We start from the raw sequence: 19,484 nt of genomic DNA, 5'->3' as shown, positions 1-19,484 counted from the left end.
GAAATATAAATACACATTGAAAATAAATTAAACTATACATGTATTTATATACAAATACATTGGTGAATGATTTGTATATAACTTCTATGAAATATGTGCCTAATTATCTTAATTTAAGAGTGATTAATTTTTTACTTTATTATTTTATCAACTTTCTCATTTTAAAAGATCTTGATTCTTAAAATATATATCTATTAATAAATTTTGCTACTCAATAAAACGCCAAGTAGAAACTAAAAAGGGTTGATTCAATGTATATAAAAAATAAAAAATGGTTAGATTTTAAGGTTAGTGTTTAATTAATATATGGGTAGTTATCAATTAATTTTATATAAAAAATATATAAAATTTAAGTTTTTAATGTGTGTATATTAAAATAAAAAATTGCAACATTTTTATATATAAATTTTAGAATATTTACTCATTTTAGTTTTTAAAAAATTTTAGACTACACTAAAATTAATTAGTTTGTTAGTTCTCAACATTTAACTCTGCAAATTCATTAGTCAAAGACCCGCTTCGCTTTGTCAACTCTTAACAAAACTGTCTTACGTATTATGTTAAGTTGTCGCATTAGACGTTAATTGTCACACGTATGAAGGAAACAAATTGATTCCTAGACATATTACAATCAATCTAATCCTTTAAAATATTTATTATCGATTACATTAATATCTAAAATTATTTATTATAAGACAAATCAGTTTCCAAATATATTTATTATCAAGAAAAATAGGCTACTACAAACATAAAAATAAAAAATAAAAAATTCAAGCTATAATATCTATTTTTTACTTATAGAGATAAAGTTTTACCCTTCAATAGCACATTTACCTAAATCATCTTGCAATAGCTCCAAAAATCACTTCTAATTCTCATCGGTCTTACTATCTACTATGCTATAGGCCATCGCATAGAAGTGATTAAGACAAAATTCAAGACTAAGAGAGAAAATGAGACTAATATTGAAGAGGTTGGACAAAATAATGCTAATGGAGTTCCACCAAAAAATAATGAAAAATAATGAAGGAATATAGGGAGAAACAACTGAAACTGGAGCACATTAAGTAGTAATTTAGACCGGAACACAGGCAAGCTAGAAGTGAAAGACCTGAATTTCAAGTTTCTGTAACAACTAATAATGTACAAGATTCACAGAATTAATGTCCATGACTCATTTACTGTGCTTGAAATAGTGCAAGAGGCTGCTTTCAAATCAAAACTTATAATTTAAATCACAATTATACAAGAAAATTTGAATCTAATCTGGCTCATCAAAATTTGGTGATAATCAAGTTGGAGAAGAAGCTCCTTATTCAGGTTCATTTGACACACGAGAGGCATTTGATTACATAACAATTGATAATAAATATTTTGGAAATTAAATTAGTTGTAATTTGTCTAAAAATTAATTTATCTTCTTCGTACACCGACATTTAACGCCTAACGTGGTTACGTGATAACTTAACGTGATATGTAGGATATGTTGTAAAATAAATAAATAAATAAAAGAAATAAATATAAATATAGAAATATAAATATGATATGTTGTAAAATAAATAAATAAATAAAAGAAATAAATATAAATATAGAAATATAAATATGCTCGTATTTGACTGTGATATAAGAAGTTTATCTATTCATTTAATATTATATGATGTAATATATAATATAAGAGAAGGATATATATATATATATATATATATATATATATATATATATATATATATATATATATATATATATTAAATGAAAGAGAGAAATATTACTTAAAGAAGAGAGGGAATTGATTTTTTATTTATTACTTGCTTGCTTTTTTTCGAGACAAAGGCCTCTATTTATACATGTATGAAGGGGATCAATTTCAACATTCATTAATTATTATTCCTTCTTTGAGAATGTGAGTACTGCATGGGAATGGGCATCCACATCCCATTCTTATCACAACACTCCTCCTTGGATGTCCATTTAGGATTATTGCCTCATTAAAACCTTACTAAAGAAAAATTCTATGGGAAAAACCTTAGTGAAAGAAAAAGAGTACAATATCCTTTGTGATGGGGACCGTCTCATTAAAAACTTTGTTAAGAAAAACCCAATGGAAAAAAAAACTTGACCAAGAAAAAAAGAGTACAATCTCCCCCTCTTGCCAACATCATTTAATGTCTCGAAATCGGTGCATCCCAATCTCATGTACCAATCTTTCAAAGAAGGATTTTGGGAGTGACTTTGTAAATAAATCTGCTAGATTGTCACTTGAGCGGATCTGTTGGACATCAATTGTCCCTTGATTTTGAAGATCATGAGTGAAGAAGAATTTGGGAGAAATATGCTTTGTTCTATCACCTTTGATGTATCCACCCTTAAGTTGAGCAATGCATGCTATATTATCTTCAAACAGGACAGTTGGAGCTATCTTATGATCAATCAATCAACATGATGACAAAATATATTGAATCAGACTCCTCAGCCAAAAACACTCGCGACTAGCTTCATGAATCGCCAGTATTTCAACATGATTAGAGGATGTTACAGCAATCGTCTGTTTCGTGGACCTCCAAGATATAGCTGTACCACCATATGTGAACAGGTATCTTGTTTGAGATCTCCCTTTATGTGGATCAGACAAGTATCCGGCATCTGCGTAGCCTACTAGTTGTGACTTGGATCCATAGGGATAAAACAATCCCATATCAACCGTTCAATGAAGATATCGAAAGATTTACTTGATTCCACTCCAATGTCTTTTGGTTGGATAGAAACTATACCTTGCTAGTAAATTCACAGCAAATGATATATCGGGTCTTGTATTATTAGCAAGATACATTAGCGCTCCAATTGCACTAAGATATGGTACTTCAGGACCAAGGATATCTTCATTTTCTTCTTTAGAACGGAATTGATCATTCTCCACATCCAAAGACCTTACGATCATTTGGGTACTCAAGGGATGTGACTTATCCATATAAAATCTCTTCAAGATCTTTTTTGTGTATGTTGTTTGATGAATAAAGATCCCATTTTTTATATGCTCGATCTGCATGCCGAGACAAAATTTAGTCCTTCCAAGATCTTTTATCTCAAACTCTTCTTTTAGAGATTTTATTATTGTTGGAATCTCTTCAGGAGTCCCAATGATATTTAAATCATCAACGTACACAGCAATAATAATGAATCCAGATGTAGTTTTCTTTATTAAAACACATGGACAGATATCATCATTCTTGAATCCATTTTTGGCCAGATACTAAGTAAGACGATTATACCACATTCGTCCAAATTGCTTCAGAACATATAAAAATCTTTGCAATTTGACTGAGTATAACCCTTGCGAATATTCATTGGATGGTTTAGATATCTTTAGTCCTTCAGGGACTTTCATATAGATATCCCGATCTAATGAGCCGTATAAGTAGGCTGTTACCACATCCATTTAATGCATATGCAGTTTATGATATGCAGATAAACTGACCAAATAACGCAATGTTATCGCATCCACTATAGGGGAATACGTTTCTTCATAATCTATACCGGCCTTTGTGAAAAAACTTGTGCCACAAGTCGGGCTTTATAGCGCACAACTTCATTTTTCTCATTTCGTTTTCTCACAAATACCCATCGGTATCCAACAGGTTTTACATCTTCAGGTGTACAGACTACAGGCCCAAAAACATCACGTTTTGCAAGTGAGTCTAATTCAGCCTTCATGGCTGCTTCCCATTTTGGCCAATCATTTCTTTGTCGACATTCTTCGACTGATCTTGGCTCAAGATCCTTACTTTCATGCATGATATTTAATGCCACATTATATGCAAATATTTTATTGACAATTGTCTTATTTCGGTCCCATTTCTCTCCTGTAAAGACATAATTTATCGAGATCTCGTCATTTTCACTATTTTCAGGTACCTGAACGTCTTTTGGCGTTAAAACTATATCAGAATTTTGGACAACTGTAGGTGTCTCTACTATGTCTTTTTCAACAGGAATAATATTTGCCTCTTTTCTCTTTCGAGGATTTTTGTCTTTGGAAGCGATAGGCCTGCCACGCTTCTGGCGTGTATTTGCTTCGGTGGTAATTTGTCTAACTGGGACATCAATTCATATTGGGGCATTTTCCGCTGGTATATAAGATTTGGTTATCCTCTTTGTATCAGAAAATGCATCAGGCAATTCATTTGCTATTCTTTGCAAATGTATAATCTTTTGAACTTTAAGTTTACATTGCCCTAATCGAGGATCTAAATGCATCAAGGATGATGCATTCCAATTAAGTTCCTTTTCAGGAAGCTTATTCTCTTCCCCTAATGTTGAAAATTTTGATTCATCAAAATGACAATCCGCAAACTGGGCTTTAAATACATCTCCAGTTTGTATCTCAAGATACCTCACTATAGAGGGAGAATCATATCCAACATATATCCCCAATTTTCTTTGAGGTCCTATTTTAGTGCGATTAGGTGGTGCAATGGGAACATATATCGCACACCCAAATATTCTTAAATGGGAAACATTTGGCTGCTGGCCAAAGGCTAATTGTATAGAAGAGAACTGATGGTAACTCGTTGGCTTCAAACGAATAAGTGCTGCGGCATGTAAAATAACATGCCCCCAAACCGAGGTTGGGAGATGTGTTCTTATAAGCAAGGGTCTAGCAATTAATTGAAGGTGTTTAATAAGCGATTCTGCTAACCCATTTTGTGTGTGAACATAAGCTACTGGATGTTCAACACTTATTTCATTAGCCATACAATAAGCATAAAAAACTTGGGAAGTAAATTCACCAGCATTATCAAGACAAATTGCTTTAATTGGATTTTCTGGAAATTGTGCTTTTAATCAAATAATTTGAGCCAATAATCTTGCAAACGCCATGTTGCGAGAAGATAATAAGCACACATGTGACCATCTTGAAGATGCGTCTATTAGGACCATAAAATATCTAAAAGATCCACATGGTGGATGAATAGGTCCACATATATCACCTTGAATCCTTTCTAGGAATTCAGGGGACTCAAATCCAATCTTTACTGATGATGGCTTTAATATTAACTTTCCCTGAGAACATGCAGCATAACAAAATTCACTAGTTTTAAGAATCTTCTGGTTCTTTAGTGAATGTCCATGGGAGTTTTCAATAATTCTCCGCATCATGGTTGTTCCCAGATGACCCAATCTATCATGCCAAGTTATGAATTCATTTGGTCTAGTAAACTTCTGGTTTACAGTGGCATGTGATTTAATTGTACTAATCTTGGTATAATATAACCCAGATGAAAGTGATGGTAATTTTTCTAATATAACTTTCTTATTTGAATCATGAGTTGTGATACATAAGTACTCATGATTTTCCTCATTCATAGTCTCAATATGATATCCATTTCAACGAATATCTTTAAAACTCAACAAATTTCTTCGAGACTTGGTAGACAATAGTGAATTATTTATTATAAATTTTGTTCCTCCAGGAAACAAAATTATAGCTCTTCCGGAGCCTTCTATCACATTGCCTGAGTCAATAGTAGTATTAACATATTCTTTTTTTGGCACAAGATGGGTAAAATATATATCACTTTTGAGAATAGTGTGCGAACTTGCACTATCCGCAAGGCATACATATTCATTACATATCCTTACCATTCTCTTCAAAGACAAATAATAATAAAATGAGTAGCATGTACAGTTAAATTGAATACTTGATCGGAATTATTTTCCTAAGAAACACTGTACATAACAATAATATCATATACTAAAATTTTATTTTAAAACATAACACATTTAATGATTTCAAAATTCATAAACATTAATATTTCATTATTTATATACATTACTTTTGAAACTTAAATACATAGAAAATAAAACTTAATAAGTCCTTTACATTATTTATTTACATGGATATGTAACAATCCCATATTTTAAACTATTCTATCATTGATCAAATGACCAATATTTCCTTCAGGATCCTCAAAGAAATCTGATACATCATAATGAGTGGTAGAATTTTCAGCATCATTTGAAACGAAATTCGATTCTTTTCCCTTGTGGTCCTTTTTCAAGGATGCCTGGTAAAGATCGACTAGGTGCCTTGGGGTACGGCAGGTACGTGACCAATGGCCCTTTCCACCACAATAGAAACACTTCTCCTCTGTTGATTTATTCTACCCGATATTTCTTTCTTTATCCCACTTCTGGTGAGATTCTTTCTTTTGAATATAATTCCTTTTTCTTCCATAATTTTTCTTGTTATTAAAACCTTGCCATTTACCTCTTCTGGGGTAATTTGTCGCATTTACTTCAGGAAATGGGGCGGCGTCAGCTGGGCACGCTTCATGATTTTTCAATAGCAATTCATTGTTGCGTTCAGCAACAAAAAGGCAAGAAATTAACTCAAAATATTTTTAAACCCTTTTTCTCGATACTGCTGCTGCAGGAGCACATTTGAGGCATGGAAGGTTGAGAAAGTTTTCTCCAACATATCATGATCAGTTATCTTTTCCCCACATAATTTCATTCGTGAGGTGATTCGAAACATTGCAGAATTATATTCATTTATAGATTTAAAATCTTGTAGACGCAAGTGTGTTCATTCATATCGAGCTTGAGGAAGTATCACCGTTTTCTGATGATTATACCTTTCTTCAAGGTATTTTCAAAGATCTGCAGGATCTTTTAATGTGAGATATTCATTTTTCAATCCTTCGTCAAGATGACGACGAAGAAAAATCATGGCTTTGGCTTTATCTTTCTGGGATGCATTATTTTCAGCCTTAATGGTATCTCCAAGATCTATTGAATCAAGATGGATTTCAGCATCTAATATCTATGATAAATAATTGTTTTCAGATATATCAAGAGCATTAAATTCAAGATGAGAGAACTTCGACATAATAAAAATTTGTTACCTGAGTCTTTCTAAAAATTTGATCAGAGTCTCGTGCTGATAACGTGTTGTAAAATAAATAAATAAATAAGAGAAATAAACATAAATATAGAAATATAAATATGCTTGTATCTCACTATAATATAAGAAGTTTATCTATTCACTTAATATTATATGATGTAATATATAATATAATAGAGGGATATATATATTAAATGAGAGAGAGAAATATTGCTTAAAGAAAATAGGGAATTGATTTTTGATTTATTACTTGCTTGCTTTTCTCGGAGGCAAAGGCCTCTATTTATACATGTATGAGGGGGGATCAATTTTAATATTCATTAATTATTATTCCTTCTTTGAGAATGTGAGTACTGCATGGGAATGGGCATCCACGTCCCATTCTTATCACAACAGGATAATTCTATTAGGGGTTGACAGAGCAAAATGGATCAAAGACCAATGCAACTTACAAAATTAAATATTAAGGATTAACGATCTAAATAGTTTTAACTGAAGACTAAAATATCTTAATCAAAATTTTTTTAGGATTAAAATAAATAAATATTCTAAATTTTAATGTATTTTTAGGCATGTTTTTATTCTAACTTTTTGTTTTTGATATTGGAGTAGCAATAGTGTTTTTTTAAAATATGAGTTGATGGAGTGTTATTCTTAAATGTAGAACCATTTAATTAGATAAAGAAAAATCAGACCATCCGATTTGTGAGAAGTACAGAAATCGGACCGTCCGATTTGTGAGGATACAGAAATCGGATCGAGGGATTTGTGAAATAGGACCGAGGGATTTGTGAAAGTACAGAAATCGGACCGAGGAATTTCTGTTAAAAAATAAAAAAATTTGAAGTATAGAAATCGGACCCTCCGATTTGTGCATCTTCCATACTTTTGAAAAACACCAAAAATTACAATGTTAAGGTATATCACTACTTTTACTTCCATATACAAAAAAAGAGAGTATGTCTAAAATGAGCTCAACACTTATGTGCTTATTGAATGTGCCACATTTATATAGACTATTAAATTTTATTAGATTAAAATCAAAGGTTAATATAAAAAAAGAGTATTGATGGGCTTTAATAAGGGTCTGTCTATAATAAGCTCAACTCTTTTGAATTTTTCTAATGTGCACAAATAATAATTTATAAATATGCCTCATATGGGAGTTTAATAGTAATTATTATTTTTTTACATTTACCACATATTCCTTTCATTTTCGCTTCTCTTTGTACGCACTCCATTCAACCCTAAATCCACATTTTTCTCCATCCTCTGCCACCGTGACTGCGTCTTTCTTTACTGCCGTCGCTGCCTGAAGTTCTGCTTTGTTCAACTGGAGCTAGAATTCAGGTTTCCTCTCTCACATTGTGCTTCATTTCTAACTTGATTTTTCGATGTTATGAAAATAAAAATCATATTTTTACTCTTCAATGTAGAGTTATAGTGTGATTTGTGTTTGGAAGTTGATTTAGGATTTGATCAATGAATTCTTGGATTTGTCAATTGCATAGAATTTTTCAATTCAGAACTTAAAGCAATTAAAAAAATGGTGGAAAGAAGCTGTGATATTTTTCTGTATCTCCTCAGTCTAGTACCTCATTGTCTCATTCATTATTCTCAACATCTCTTTTCTCTCTTCGCGTCATTTGTTTTCAGCTTCAGAGTAGTGGCGTGAGTCTCTGCGAGTCAGCATCATCGTCAGCGCTATGGTGCTCTACTTCCAGAGTTTCAATGGAGCCTCAGACTTAGGTATATATGAATTTGCTTTATTGATTGATTTCATTTTTTTTTGTTCTTTTTATGTTCTTGCTGTATGAATCTGTTTCGTTGAATTCATTCAATTATTTTTTTGTTATACTTATTTTTTTGTTAAGGTTTTTTGTATGAGTTTATTTCATTCATTTCATTCAATTATTTGTTTTGTTCTGATTATTTGGTTATTTGAATTTTTTTTGGGTTCTGTTTATCAGGGTAAAAAATTTTTTGTATTTATTTTTATGATTTTGATTTCAATTTATGTGTTTATGTTTCTGTTCATGATGTTTTAGTTCAATTTCTGTGTTTATGTCTCTTAAATCTCAGGGGCAAATGATGATGAAGAGGCGGAGCAAAACCATCAACCATCCATTGCATCAATCAAAGAATAGTTTAAATTCCTTTGTTTATGTTTCTTTAAAATTATGCCTGGTCCGTTTGTGATGTAACAGAATAATTTTAAATTGGCCTGATTCAATCTTGTGTTTGATTTATATAATAAACATATTCTTAATAATTTTTTGAAGGTCAAAATTTGTTAACAAAGTTAGCAGTGTACCAAAATGTGTAATTTGGAACTAGATTATTCCTATGGATTTCTTTCCATAGTAGTCGGATCTTTGACAATGTAGAATATTTATAGGATAGGATAGAAACTCTGACATTTGAGGTTGTGTTCTCTGCCTAAGTGGCTAAGTTATCCAAATTTATTGAATTCAGCTATACACATAACATCATAAACAATCAATTCAATATAATAAAAAATAAAAATGGAACAAAAAGAATCATCTAGGTTCACTAATAACAAACTGAACTCTTTAACTCAAATAAAATGAAATTATTCAATAAAATAACAATTGAGACATTCTTTCATCCATTTTCTTAGTACATCAGAAGATAGTGATAACTGATAACTACATTTCTTTTCAAGAATGACACAAGGATTATGTTCCCATTCACATATCATCATGTATGGCGGGTACATCACTCCCTCGATTGGATCCTCCTTGATCAGATCCAAAAGTAGTTCGCCTGCTCATGTTGGCTCGCTGCAACAATTGTACTAAGGCTTGAAGCACTTCTGATATTGGTGGTTGGAATTCAGGCTCCAGCTGTGCCAAAAGTTTATTAGTAGAATGAAATAAAAATATGCTAAAAGATTTTATGACTACCTGCTCCCAATCTCCATTGGTGAATGAAATTTCACTCTTGATTCTGATGCCTCTATTGTCATGGACTTAACTTAGACTCACCAAATTAAAAGTTTAATAGACCTAAACCACACAAAAATAAAAACAAGCCAATAAGTCAAAATGAGAGAATACTGAACCAAACTTAATGCTCATGCAATTAGTTATTTTTCCTAGTTCTCTGTATAGTAAGAAGCATTTGGGACATAATGGTTAGAGGGGATATATTTCAAGAATAGTGGACTTTCAAATTTTCATGGCAAGGCTTAAAGGAGTTGACCATAATAGTTTTGCTGTCATATTTGACTGTTCAGATTTAACTATTGAAATAAGGCAAGTAAGTAACCATAGAAATTTACAATTTATTCTAACACAAAGGAGGAAAATCACAATAAAATAATTAACGTCTTCTACAAACAATAGAATCATAATAAAAAAATTAACAAAATTGCAACCTATGAAACCCCCTTTGATATCCACATAATCATAAATAGAATGCAAGTACTATGTAAATTCTTATTTTAAACCTTCTTCCAGTAATATAGCATAAAATTTTCAGAATTAAATCTTTGCACACAAAAAATTGTTATCGTACAATCTGCAATTGTGATTTTGTTGAATTTGCTTTTCATATTATAGTAATTACAATCTTGAGTGTAGTTCTACTGAGATCTAACAAGTGATTTCTCAGAAATTGGCATTGAAAAAATTCTTACGAGAGTCGAGAAGGAGCTCGAAACCACCAACGGGGCGTCAATGATCACAGTAACACATGGTTATATCCCCATCCATCTCTTCTTGTCACCTAAATCATGTAATCTTGTTCTTTCCCTTCACCGTTGTCCTCGACAATATCGGTGTCATGGCCTTCTTGGCACTAACATTGGTAACGCCGACATTCGGGATGATGTCGTCGGCATTCGTCCAAGGAAGCGTTTCCCAGATTAGCATACAGAGACAGAGTAGGATTTCGTTTTAGTCTGCCTTACCGAAATTAGCAGACAGACAGGGAGAGTCTTGTTTTACTCTAAGGAAGAGGAGGGGTCTTTTTAGAATTTTGAAACATATTATATTTTTTGATTTAATTTTTAAAAAGTTTTAAATTAATACCATCTCAACCGTTGGATGTTTTTTAACATATTCCAATTATCTTAATTACATGGTGCATCAGATGTGCCCAAAATGCTTGGGCTAATTTTAGATTGACCCTTTTAATAAACAAAGAATATCATAATACATAAATAAATGTTTTAAATGACAATACTTTAATACATAATAGTTTAAATGGTAATAGAATCTTTTATTCTTAAATAATTAAATATAAAATATATAAATACAAAATATTTAACTTTTTTTATTTATTAAAGTTAATTATTATATAATTTTTTTATAATATTAAAAAATTATATTAAAATGATATTTTAAATTATAACATAAAAATATAAAATAATTAAAATTTTATTTTATATTACTTGATAAATAATTAAATTATTATATTCAAAATTTATTAATTAAAATATTATATATACTACATGATATATATACGTAGATTATATAATCCTATATATGTACGTAAATTATATTTTAAAAATATTTTTATGAAAAATTATATTATAATATTTAATAAAAATAGTTAATTAATAAATTTTGAATATAATAATCTAATTATTTATCAAGTAATATAAAATAAAATTTTAATTATTTTACATTTTTATATTACAGTTTAAAATATCATTTTAATATAATTTTTTAATATTATAAAATTATGTATAATAATTAATTTTAATAAATAAAAAATATTTAGATATTTTATATTTATATATTTTATATTTAATCATTTAAGAATAAAAAATTTTGTTGCTATTTAAAGTATTGTGTATTAAAATATTATTATTTAAAGCATTTATTTATGTACTATGATATTTTGTATTTGTTAGAGTTCATCAATACTCTTCTTTTATATTAACTTTTAATTTTAATCTAATAAAATCTAATAGTCTATCTAATATAGCACATTCAATAAGCACATAAGTATTGAGCTTATTTTAGACATATCCAAAAAAAGCCTTTTAATTTACTCTTTTATAAAAGCTTTTTTATTTTTTATTTTTTTTGCGACTTGAAAAGTTTTTTTGGTTGATATTCTTAGCGGGAGAATGTCACGGTAAATTTTAGAAGGTTAAATTTAATAGTGTTCGTAGAGTTTTCTAAAGTATTTGAGAATGCTTTAGATGGTTCCGGAATGCTCTAAAATGTCTTAGAAGGTCCCGAAATATCTTAGAATGTTCTAGAAGATTCTAGAAGATCATAGAGTATTCTAGAAGAGTGTGGATGTATATAGAACTATGAAGAGTGGTATGAAATAATCTAGAAGTATTTAAAAAGTTGTGGTATGATGGATATTTGTAAAGAAGATTTTGGATAATTAATCTAGACTATTGATTAAATTTGCTCAAGTGTTTGTTACAAATGATTCACACCCACAAACTCTAATTCTCACCCCTGTTTATAGCCATCCACCTCATCAATGGATGATTAGGATTAAATTTAATCAATGGTCCAGATTAATCATCAAGAACCTTCTTTACAAATATCCATCATACCACATACCACAACTTTCTAAATACTTCTAAATTATTCCATACTATTCTTCATAATTCTATATACATCCACACTTTTCTAGAATATTCTATGATCTTCTAGAGTCTTCCAGAACCTTCTAAAACCTTCTAAGGTATTCCGAGATCTTCTAGGACATTCTAGAACGTTCTGAAACCATTTAGAGCATTCTAAAACTCTACAAATACTGTTAAATTTAACCTTCTAAAATTTACCTTGACAATGTGATATAGTCAAATTTCAAATGAAAAAAAAAAGTAGGGAGGAGGAACAATTCATGAATGTTGGTAGCTAAGAACATTCCTATAATATTATTGACTACTTGTCCAGATCTACTAAATTAGTTGTTTCACCGCGTTTGTTCACACTTCTGTTCCAACGCTTCCATTTTGCAAGTAACCATGTTTGTTACTTCCTTTCTTTCCATTTTCATTCTCCACTGCATCCAATCGTTTCCAAGTAACTTTCAATTACCCTCTATACCCAATATAAAATTATATAAAATCCAAAAAGAAAAGAAGAAGAACCAACGAATCACGTAATCATTTGGGGTCACTAATTCATTGATCCACACATCCAACTCCACTGTTCCGTTTGTCGTATAAACACCGGAACCCTAATTTTTTAGGGGAATCGAGGTTCGAGAAGATGGTGAATCTTGACACCGGAACCGTGTCACAACAACTTTTGGAGCCTCATCATTCAACCAAAGCTTCAAAGCTTCAAACTTTGGGGAACATCATAGTCTCTGTTGTTGGAACTGGAGTTCTAGGTCTCCCCTTTGCTTTTCGGATCGCTGGATGGGTTGCTGGGTCGCTTGGTGTTGCAATCGTCGGCGTAGCCACCTACTATTGCATGCTCCTCCTTGTCGGTGATCTTTCTTCTCCACTCTTTATGAGAGAAAAAAATGCACAATGAATGCTACCTGTTTGTGTAAATGCTTTGACCTATCTTATGCTTTATTAGATCTTTGTTAAGCTAGATTCAGTGAATCTAAATTACAACTTGAATCTTTAGGAGAGATGGATCTAATTGAGTGATTGGTGATACTTTAAGGAATGTATATAATCATATTTTTGTTGAAATTGTTGTTAGCTAAGAAAATTGTGAACTTTTGTACATCATGATGGTTTGGGCTTTCTTCGATTTGGTTTACTAATGAATGCTTTCTTTGCCTACTTTCATAATTTTTTCTGGTGGGGTCCTATGTCAATAACTTTGTCTAGCTTTGATGATATGATGATATCATTACAAAAAGAAAAAGAGACCACAATGCAAGTGGATGAATCAAAGTTTCATGATACATTGATATGTCCTTTATTTTTGCTGCTGCTTTTGTTGTGCACATGCCTTGTTATTTGACAGTTTTGCTTTATGCTTTGTGGTGTAGGTTACGTGCAGACGGAAGTTGTCTTCAGAAGAACTACTAGTGGAAGCAATAACTTATGGAGACCTGGGTTATAGGAGCTTTGGAACCTCGGGTCGCTATATGACAGAGATTTTGATTTTGCTGGCACAAAGTGGAGGATCGGTTGCATATTTGGTATTTATTGGACAAAATCTCCAATCTGTATTCCAAAGCTATGGATTTGCGATGAGCAGCTTTATATTTATGTTAGTGCCAGTTGAAATTGGATTGTCGTGGATAGGCAGCTTATCTGCTCTAGCACCTTTTAGCATTTTTGCTGATGTTTGCAATGTCCTAGCCATTGGAATTGTGGTGAAGGAAGACATACAACAGATCCTACAGGGTGAATTTTCGTTTGGACAAAGGACGACAATCACATCCAACATTGGGGGATTGCCATTTGCAGCAGGCATGGCGGTTTTTTGTTTTGAGGGTTTTGGAATGACACTAGCCCTAGAGAATTCTATGCGGGATAAATCCAAATTCCCAAGATTGCTGGCTCAAACTTTTAGTGGGATTTCATTTGTATACATTCTTTTTGGGTTTTGTGGTTACATGGCTTTTGGGGAAGAAACCAGAGACATTGTGACTCTCAACCTCCCTAGAGATTGGTCATCTCTTGCAGTACAGGTAAACAGCTCTCATACTCATATTTGACTTGAAATGCTTATTCTTAAACAGTGCACCTAGAGTTATATATATATACAAAGTTAAAACGAAACAAACATTTTTTGTTTTCCTTTCCTCCAGTAATTTATATTTGAAGTGGATAATACCTGATCCACTTGCGGATATATCCTTGCACATTTCCTTGGTGTCTAGTAATTATAACTATTGATATCACTTTCATTTCGTATTTGTGCTTGTTGTCATATGACTCATATCAAGGAATCTGTTCTTACCTCATAGCACAATCTTCTTGTGTACGTTTTACTGGCTGTGTACACATTGAGGATTCATCCCTAATACATGCTTGTCAAGTACTAAGCATTGCAAAGAGTGCATAAAAAGGCCAATTTACATTTCTGTTTTCAGGAAATTCTTATCTTTTTTATTCTGTCTTCAAATTTTGCCTTTGATTGCATTGCTTATTTGCTCATAAGAAGAGTCTGAAATCTAACCTTTTATCTGATAACAGGTAGGATTATGTATGGGGCTTGTATTCACATTCCCAATCATGTTACATCCAATTAATGAGATTATTGAAGGTAAATACAAAATCGGCCGGAGGGAAAATGATGAATCGGCAAGAGTAGGAAAGATTGCGATATACATCAGCCGTGCAGTGGTGGTGGTTGTGCTTGCAGTCTTGGCTTCTTTCGTGCCAGAATTTGGCGTGTTTGCATCATTTGTGGGCAGTACTATATGTTCAATGATGTCATTTGTATTGCCAGCCACATTTCACCTAAAACTGTTTGGCCCTTCTCTAAGCACTTGGCAGAAAGCCTTGGATTTTATTGTGTTACTCTGTGGATTATTCTTTGCTATTTATGGCACTTACAACACAGTGGTTGGAGTTTGATGCTTCTAGAGGTTGAAGATGTTTTAAAGTTTGTAATTTGTATGTAGCATAAATGTTATAGTTATTCGAGCCAGCTTACTTTTGTGGTTCGCAAAGCGAATTGTGCTTCTAGTTTTGCTTTATTTGAGTTTTCCTAAACATATATACTCCTAACCTAAAGATATCTAAAGAGGATTGTAAATCTAGAAGGAAAAAAGGGCATTGTTAGTCTTCCAATTATTTGTTGGGTTTAAATTAGTTTTCACTCTAAATCCTCAAATTGGGATGAACTAATGCGGCTATGGATGGGGAGGAAAAAAAAGAAATTTGTTCTACCATGCATAACTACTGGATTATAAAATTATCAATCCCAAAGAGAAAAGGCTATTATATTTACTTAAATTACATTCAACTCCTTCTCAAGCCACCAATTTGTTTCCTTAAAAACTAAAATAATTAATTTAACTTCAAGAGTTGATATTTCAAAAATAATTTATATTTGTGCCATATTTTTCTATTGTAAACATGATCAAAGAATACCCATGGGTACTCAACAAATACAAGTAGCATACATAATTAGATGAATAGTTACAATAAACTTTTTTTATTTATTCCTTATGATATCTCTCAATTCAATAGGTTAAAGACTAACTAGTGACAAATTTGAGTTTCATTTAAAAAGTTTGTCGTTAGCTAATAAATTATTGTATATATAAGATATGATTCAGATTTTCGACGCTTGTTTAAATGAACGAGTTAAGTGTCGTTAGCTAATAAATTGTTGTATATATAAAGTAGAATTCAAATTTCTGGCGATTATTTAAACGAACGAGTAAAGTGACCATATGATAAATCCATGCATGTTAGTAACATAGTTTATAGTTCCATATATTCTGACTAATGGTTAGGAGTGCATGTTTTGCTTTATAATAAACTTTTTAGTGGCTTTTTGTTATCTAAATTTGTGAATGAAATATTAAATTAGAAAATTAGTAACCAAGAAAAACTAAAATTTGGGCCTGAACGTGAGGTTCAAATTTCTTCTGAGGCAGCGTCCGATTTGTGCTGGTGCTGAGATGCCGCCATTCGAGTTTCTCATAAGGAGGTAGGGGGTGGTACTTACAAGAGACTACGATGCTTAAGTTAGCAAAGGCTTTAAGCAGGTTTTTAATAGATCGGGTTCTGAATATACCTGAGGACTATAATGTATTTATAGTAGAATCGATAACCAACCTTTAAAATAATTTCGTCTTTGATAGTTGATTTACCGTTTCTTTTTTTAAAGAAAGTTGTTGAAATTTCTCTTTTAAAAAAATAGAAAATATCTTAAGTATTAGTTGCTTATTTAAATAAGTAAAGTTAAGTTGTTGCCATGTGCCCAACTTTTTTGGGTCAAATAGAGATGTATGAAGCTACTTTTTTTTGGTAAAAGAATGAGCCATTTTTATTGAGTAGATTTTCGTTTCTTTTAGGCCTGACTATAATCTCATGGGCTAGGATATGAACAGAAATCAAACACTGAGTTACATTGAGGGAAAAAAAAGTGTTTAAAAGCACGGGTTAAGTTAAATTCTTGTTTCTTCTTGACCAAAAAAAAAAATTCTTGTTTCTTGATTGGAGCACTATAATTGCAAACTACTATTAACGAAGCACACCTGTCCTGGGGTGTTTATTTGGGGCATTAATTAGACATTGATGTGAGTTTTTGTTGTTTTGTTTTTGTTTCTATTTCGTTTTATTGTTCTTTAAAATCAAGCCGTCATGAGTTAATGTTAGCATACGTTACCTTTCTCTTTTGTGACAGTTAAATATGACAGCATGTGAAAATATGAATGAATGATTTCCTATCAATTAGGATTTGATTTGATTCCCTATCAGTTAAAGATTTGCTTTGTAGAGTTCTCCACTGAATCTATGTGGTCCAATTGCAACAACATATCTGTGAATTCAACTGCAATATCTTTTAACTTTAATTGTGATCATAAATTCATAATATTATTTGATTTATTATTTTTTTAGCATTTTTGTATGATATAAAAAATATACATAAAATAATAAATATGACATTTTTGTTAATTGTAACTATTGTAACTGCTGTAAATGCAATAGTTAGATTTTTTTATTTAATTTTTAAATTTTTTTTATAGTATAATTTTAAATGAGCCAATCAATTTTAAATAATTTTTACTAAATTATGTTATGATTTTGTTTTAACTTTTAAGTACTTAATTTACTCTTTCGATTATACATAATATCAATTTTCAATAATTTAGTTGTAAATATATTACTTTCTAATAATTCTTGTATCAAAAGACAATTATAATTAAATCAATTAAGATTAATTTAATAATTAATTCATTAATCTGCTTAAATAAATGTTAAAAATTTAAATTTTATTTTATATACATAATAATTCATTATTCAATAATAAATTTTTAAATAAAATTTTAATCCGGAATAGATTAATTTTTACCCCAGCAATTATAAACGAAATCACAAATGCAATTTATTAAACCATGGTAGGATCCACTATCCACTTTATGTTCACCTATACATGAAAGTGAAAGTGACAAAACAATTACTAACCATAAAAACAAAAGCAATAACACTTGACCTGACAAGTGAAACAGTAAACACCAAGAACAAAATTTGGTTGCATTCATCATTACTATTGCAGCCGCAACTTTGTTTTTTGTCTTGACTAAGGTTTATAGCTTTACTCAGCACTTTGCTGGGACACATTGATAGGCATTAGGGTTGTTGTTTTATGTTGTGGTAATCTTATCCACATAATAACTCCATTTCCATGGCATCAAGTCATTTTCGTTTCCATAACTGTGCATGGTCACTTCATCATTCTTCTTTCGTCATCTTATGGACTTTACTCAACAAGGCTTAATAGATCACACACCATTATTATGCAACCCACTACTCTTCCTCTAACCACTCTTTCTATTCCAATCCCTTTAGTGGATAAGATATCTCATATCCCCTCCCTAACCAAATTGCCCCTAGCAAATCACAATTCACTTTAATAGCTCAAAGATCTACAACAATAATGACACTTTTGTGATACATTTATTTGGTGAAGATATGTTTTATGTGTGAAAATAATAGCTGATAATCATTAAATTGATTAACATAATAGGTGTTTACATTTTAATTAATATTTTTTATTAAAAAAACATATTTATATGAGTAATTTTTTATTTGCTATTCATCAATGTTACGAACTTAAGTTATAATTTTAACGGTTTAAAAATGACTCAACTCTTAAACTCAAATCGTCCTCTTATAATTTAAGAATTCGAAACAAACTAAATAACCGAAAATTATTAATTGATATTTAAAATTAAATCTCTCCTATCTTAACCAACAAAAAGGATAAATTAACAAAACAAATTATATAAAAAAAAAGTTTAGAATCTGCTAATGCCTTATACACATACTTAAAATTCTACCTCTTAATTTTAAATCTATTTTGATTTGAACGTGGAAATATTTTTGTAAATTATCTCCTACCATTCAATCGATTTTATTGAAAACCATAAAGTTCATCCAGCCAAATTATCTCATCTTTAAAGAAACTCATGAACAATCAACAATTTGCAATAGTTTTGTTTTGTAGTGAGATACTTATTATAATTTCATTAGATTTTGCTATCGAATGTTTAGGATATTTATTAACAAAATTTTATTTATTTATAGGGCTTAGTTAATAATGTATTTACATTTTAAAACGTTTGTCAAAACTAATACTATGATCTTGGTGAACAATATATTTGTCAAGTCTCATTTCTATTAATTATTTTTATATAATATAATAAACATAAAAAAAATCATTTAACTTGGAGAGAGAAAGTTTGAATAAAATAGGTATTCTAAATATTCTAATCCTAGGAGAGATATAGCGAATTAGCAACAAATATTGGTTAGACGATTTGTTAAGATGTATGATTTGGGCTGATCTAAATTATTACATAACAAAAATGTTTAATAACAAAAATATTAGTTAAAAATAGTTAAAATTTATCCTATTTAATTTTTATTAATTATTATAATAATTAATAAATTAAATAAAATAAATTTTAATTTTTCTTTTTTACACAT

General features: G+C 30.5%; 1 protein-coding gene across 1 annotated transcript; it reads left to right on the top strand.

Moving 5' to 3' along the window:
* Positions 1–12,712: 12,712 nt before the first annotated feature.
* LOC112695914 (amino acid transporter ANT1) lies at positions 12,713–15,490 on the top strand. Its single transcript, XM_025748449.3, has 3 exons — positions 12,713–13,332; positions 13,856–14,503; positions 15,012–15,490. Exons 1-3 carry the CDS (start codon positions 13,114–13,116, stop codon positions 15,393–15,395), a joined length of 1,251 nt encoding a protein of 416 aa, XP_025604234.1. The 5' UTR covers positions 12,713–13,113; the 3' UTR covers positions 15,396–15,490.
* The last annotated feature ends 3,994 nt before the right edge of the window (positions 15,491–19,484 follow it).

The sequence above is a fragment of the Arachis hypogaea genome, chromosome 6 (genome assembly GCF_003086295.3).
Source record: "Arachis hypogaea cultivar Tifrunner chromosome 6, arahy.Tifrunner.gnm2.J5K5, whole genome shotgun sequence".
Classification (NCBI taxonomy): Eukaryota; Viridiplantae; Streptophyta; class Magnoliopsida; order Fabales; family Fabaceae; genus Arachis; species Arachis hypogaea.
This window is presented reverse-complemented; position numbering and strand designations above follow the sequence as displayed.

Excerpts from the sequence above, each read along its gene's own strand:
- LOC112695914 (XM_025748449.3), top strand. The coding sequence starts at position 13,114 with ATGGTGAATCTTGACACCGGAACCGTGTCACAACAACTTTTGGAGCCT. Across the intron at positions 13,333-13,855 it reads ACTATTGCATGCTCCTCCTT|GTTACGTGCAGACGGAAGTT; the intron begins GTCGGTGATCTT and ends TTTGTGGTGTAG. Across the intron at positions 14,504-15,011 it reads GGTCATCTCTTGCAGTACAG|GTAGGATTATGTATGGGGCT; the intron begins GTAAACAGCTCT and ends ATCTGATAACAG.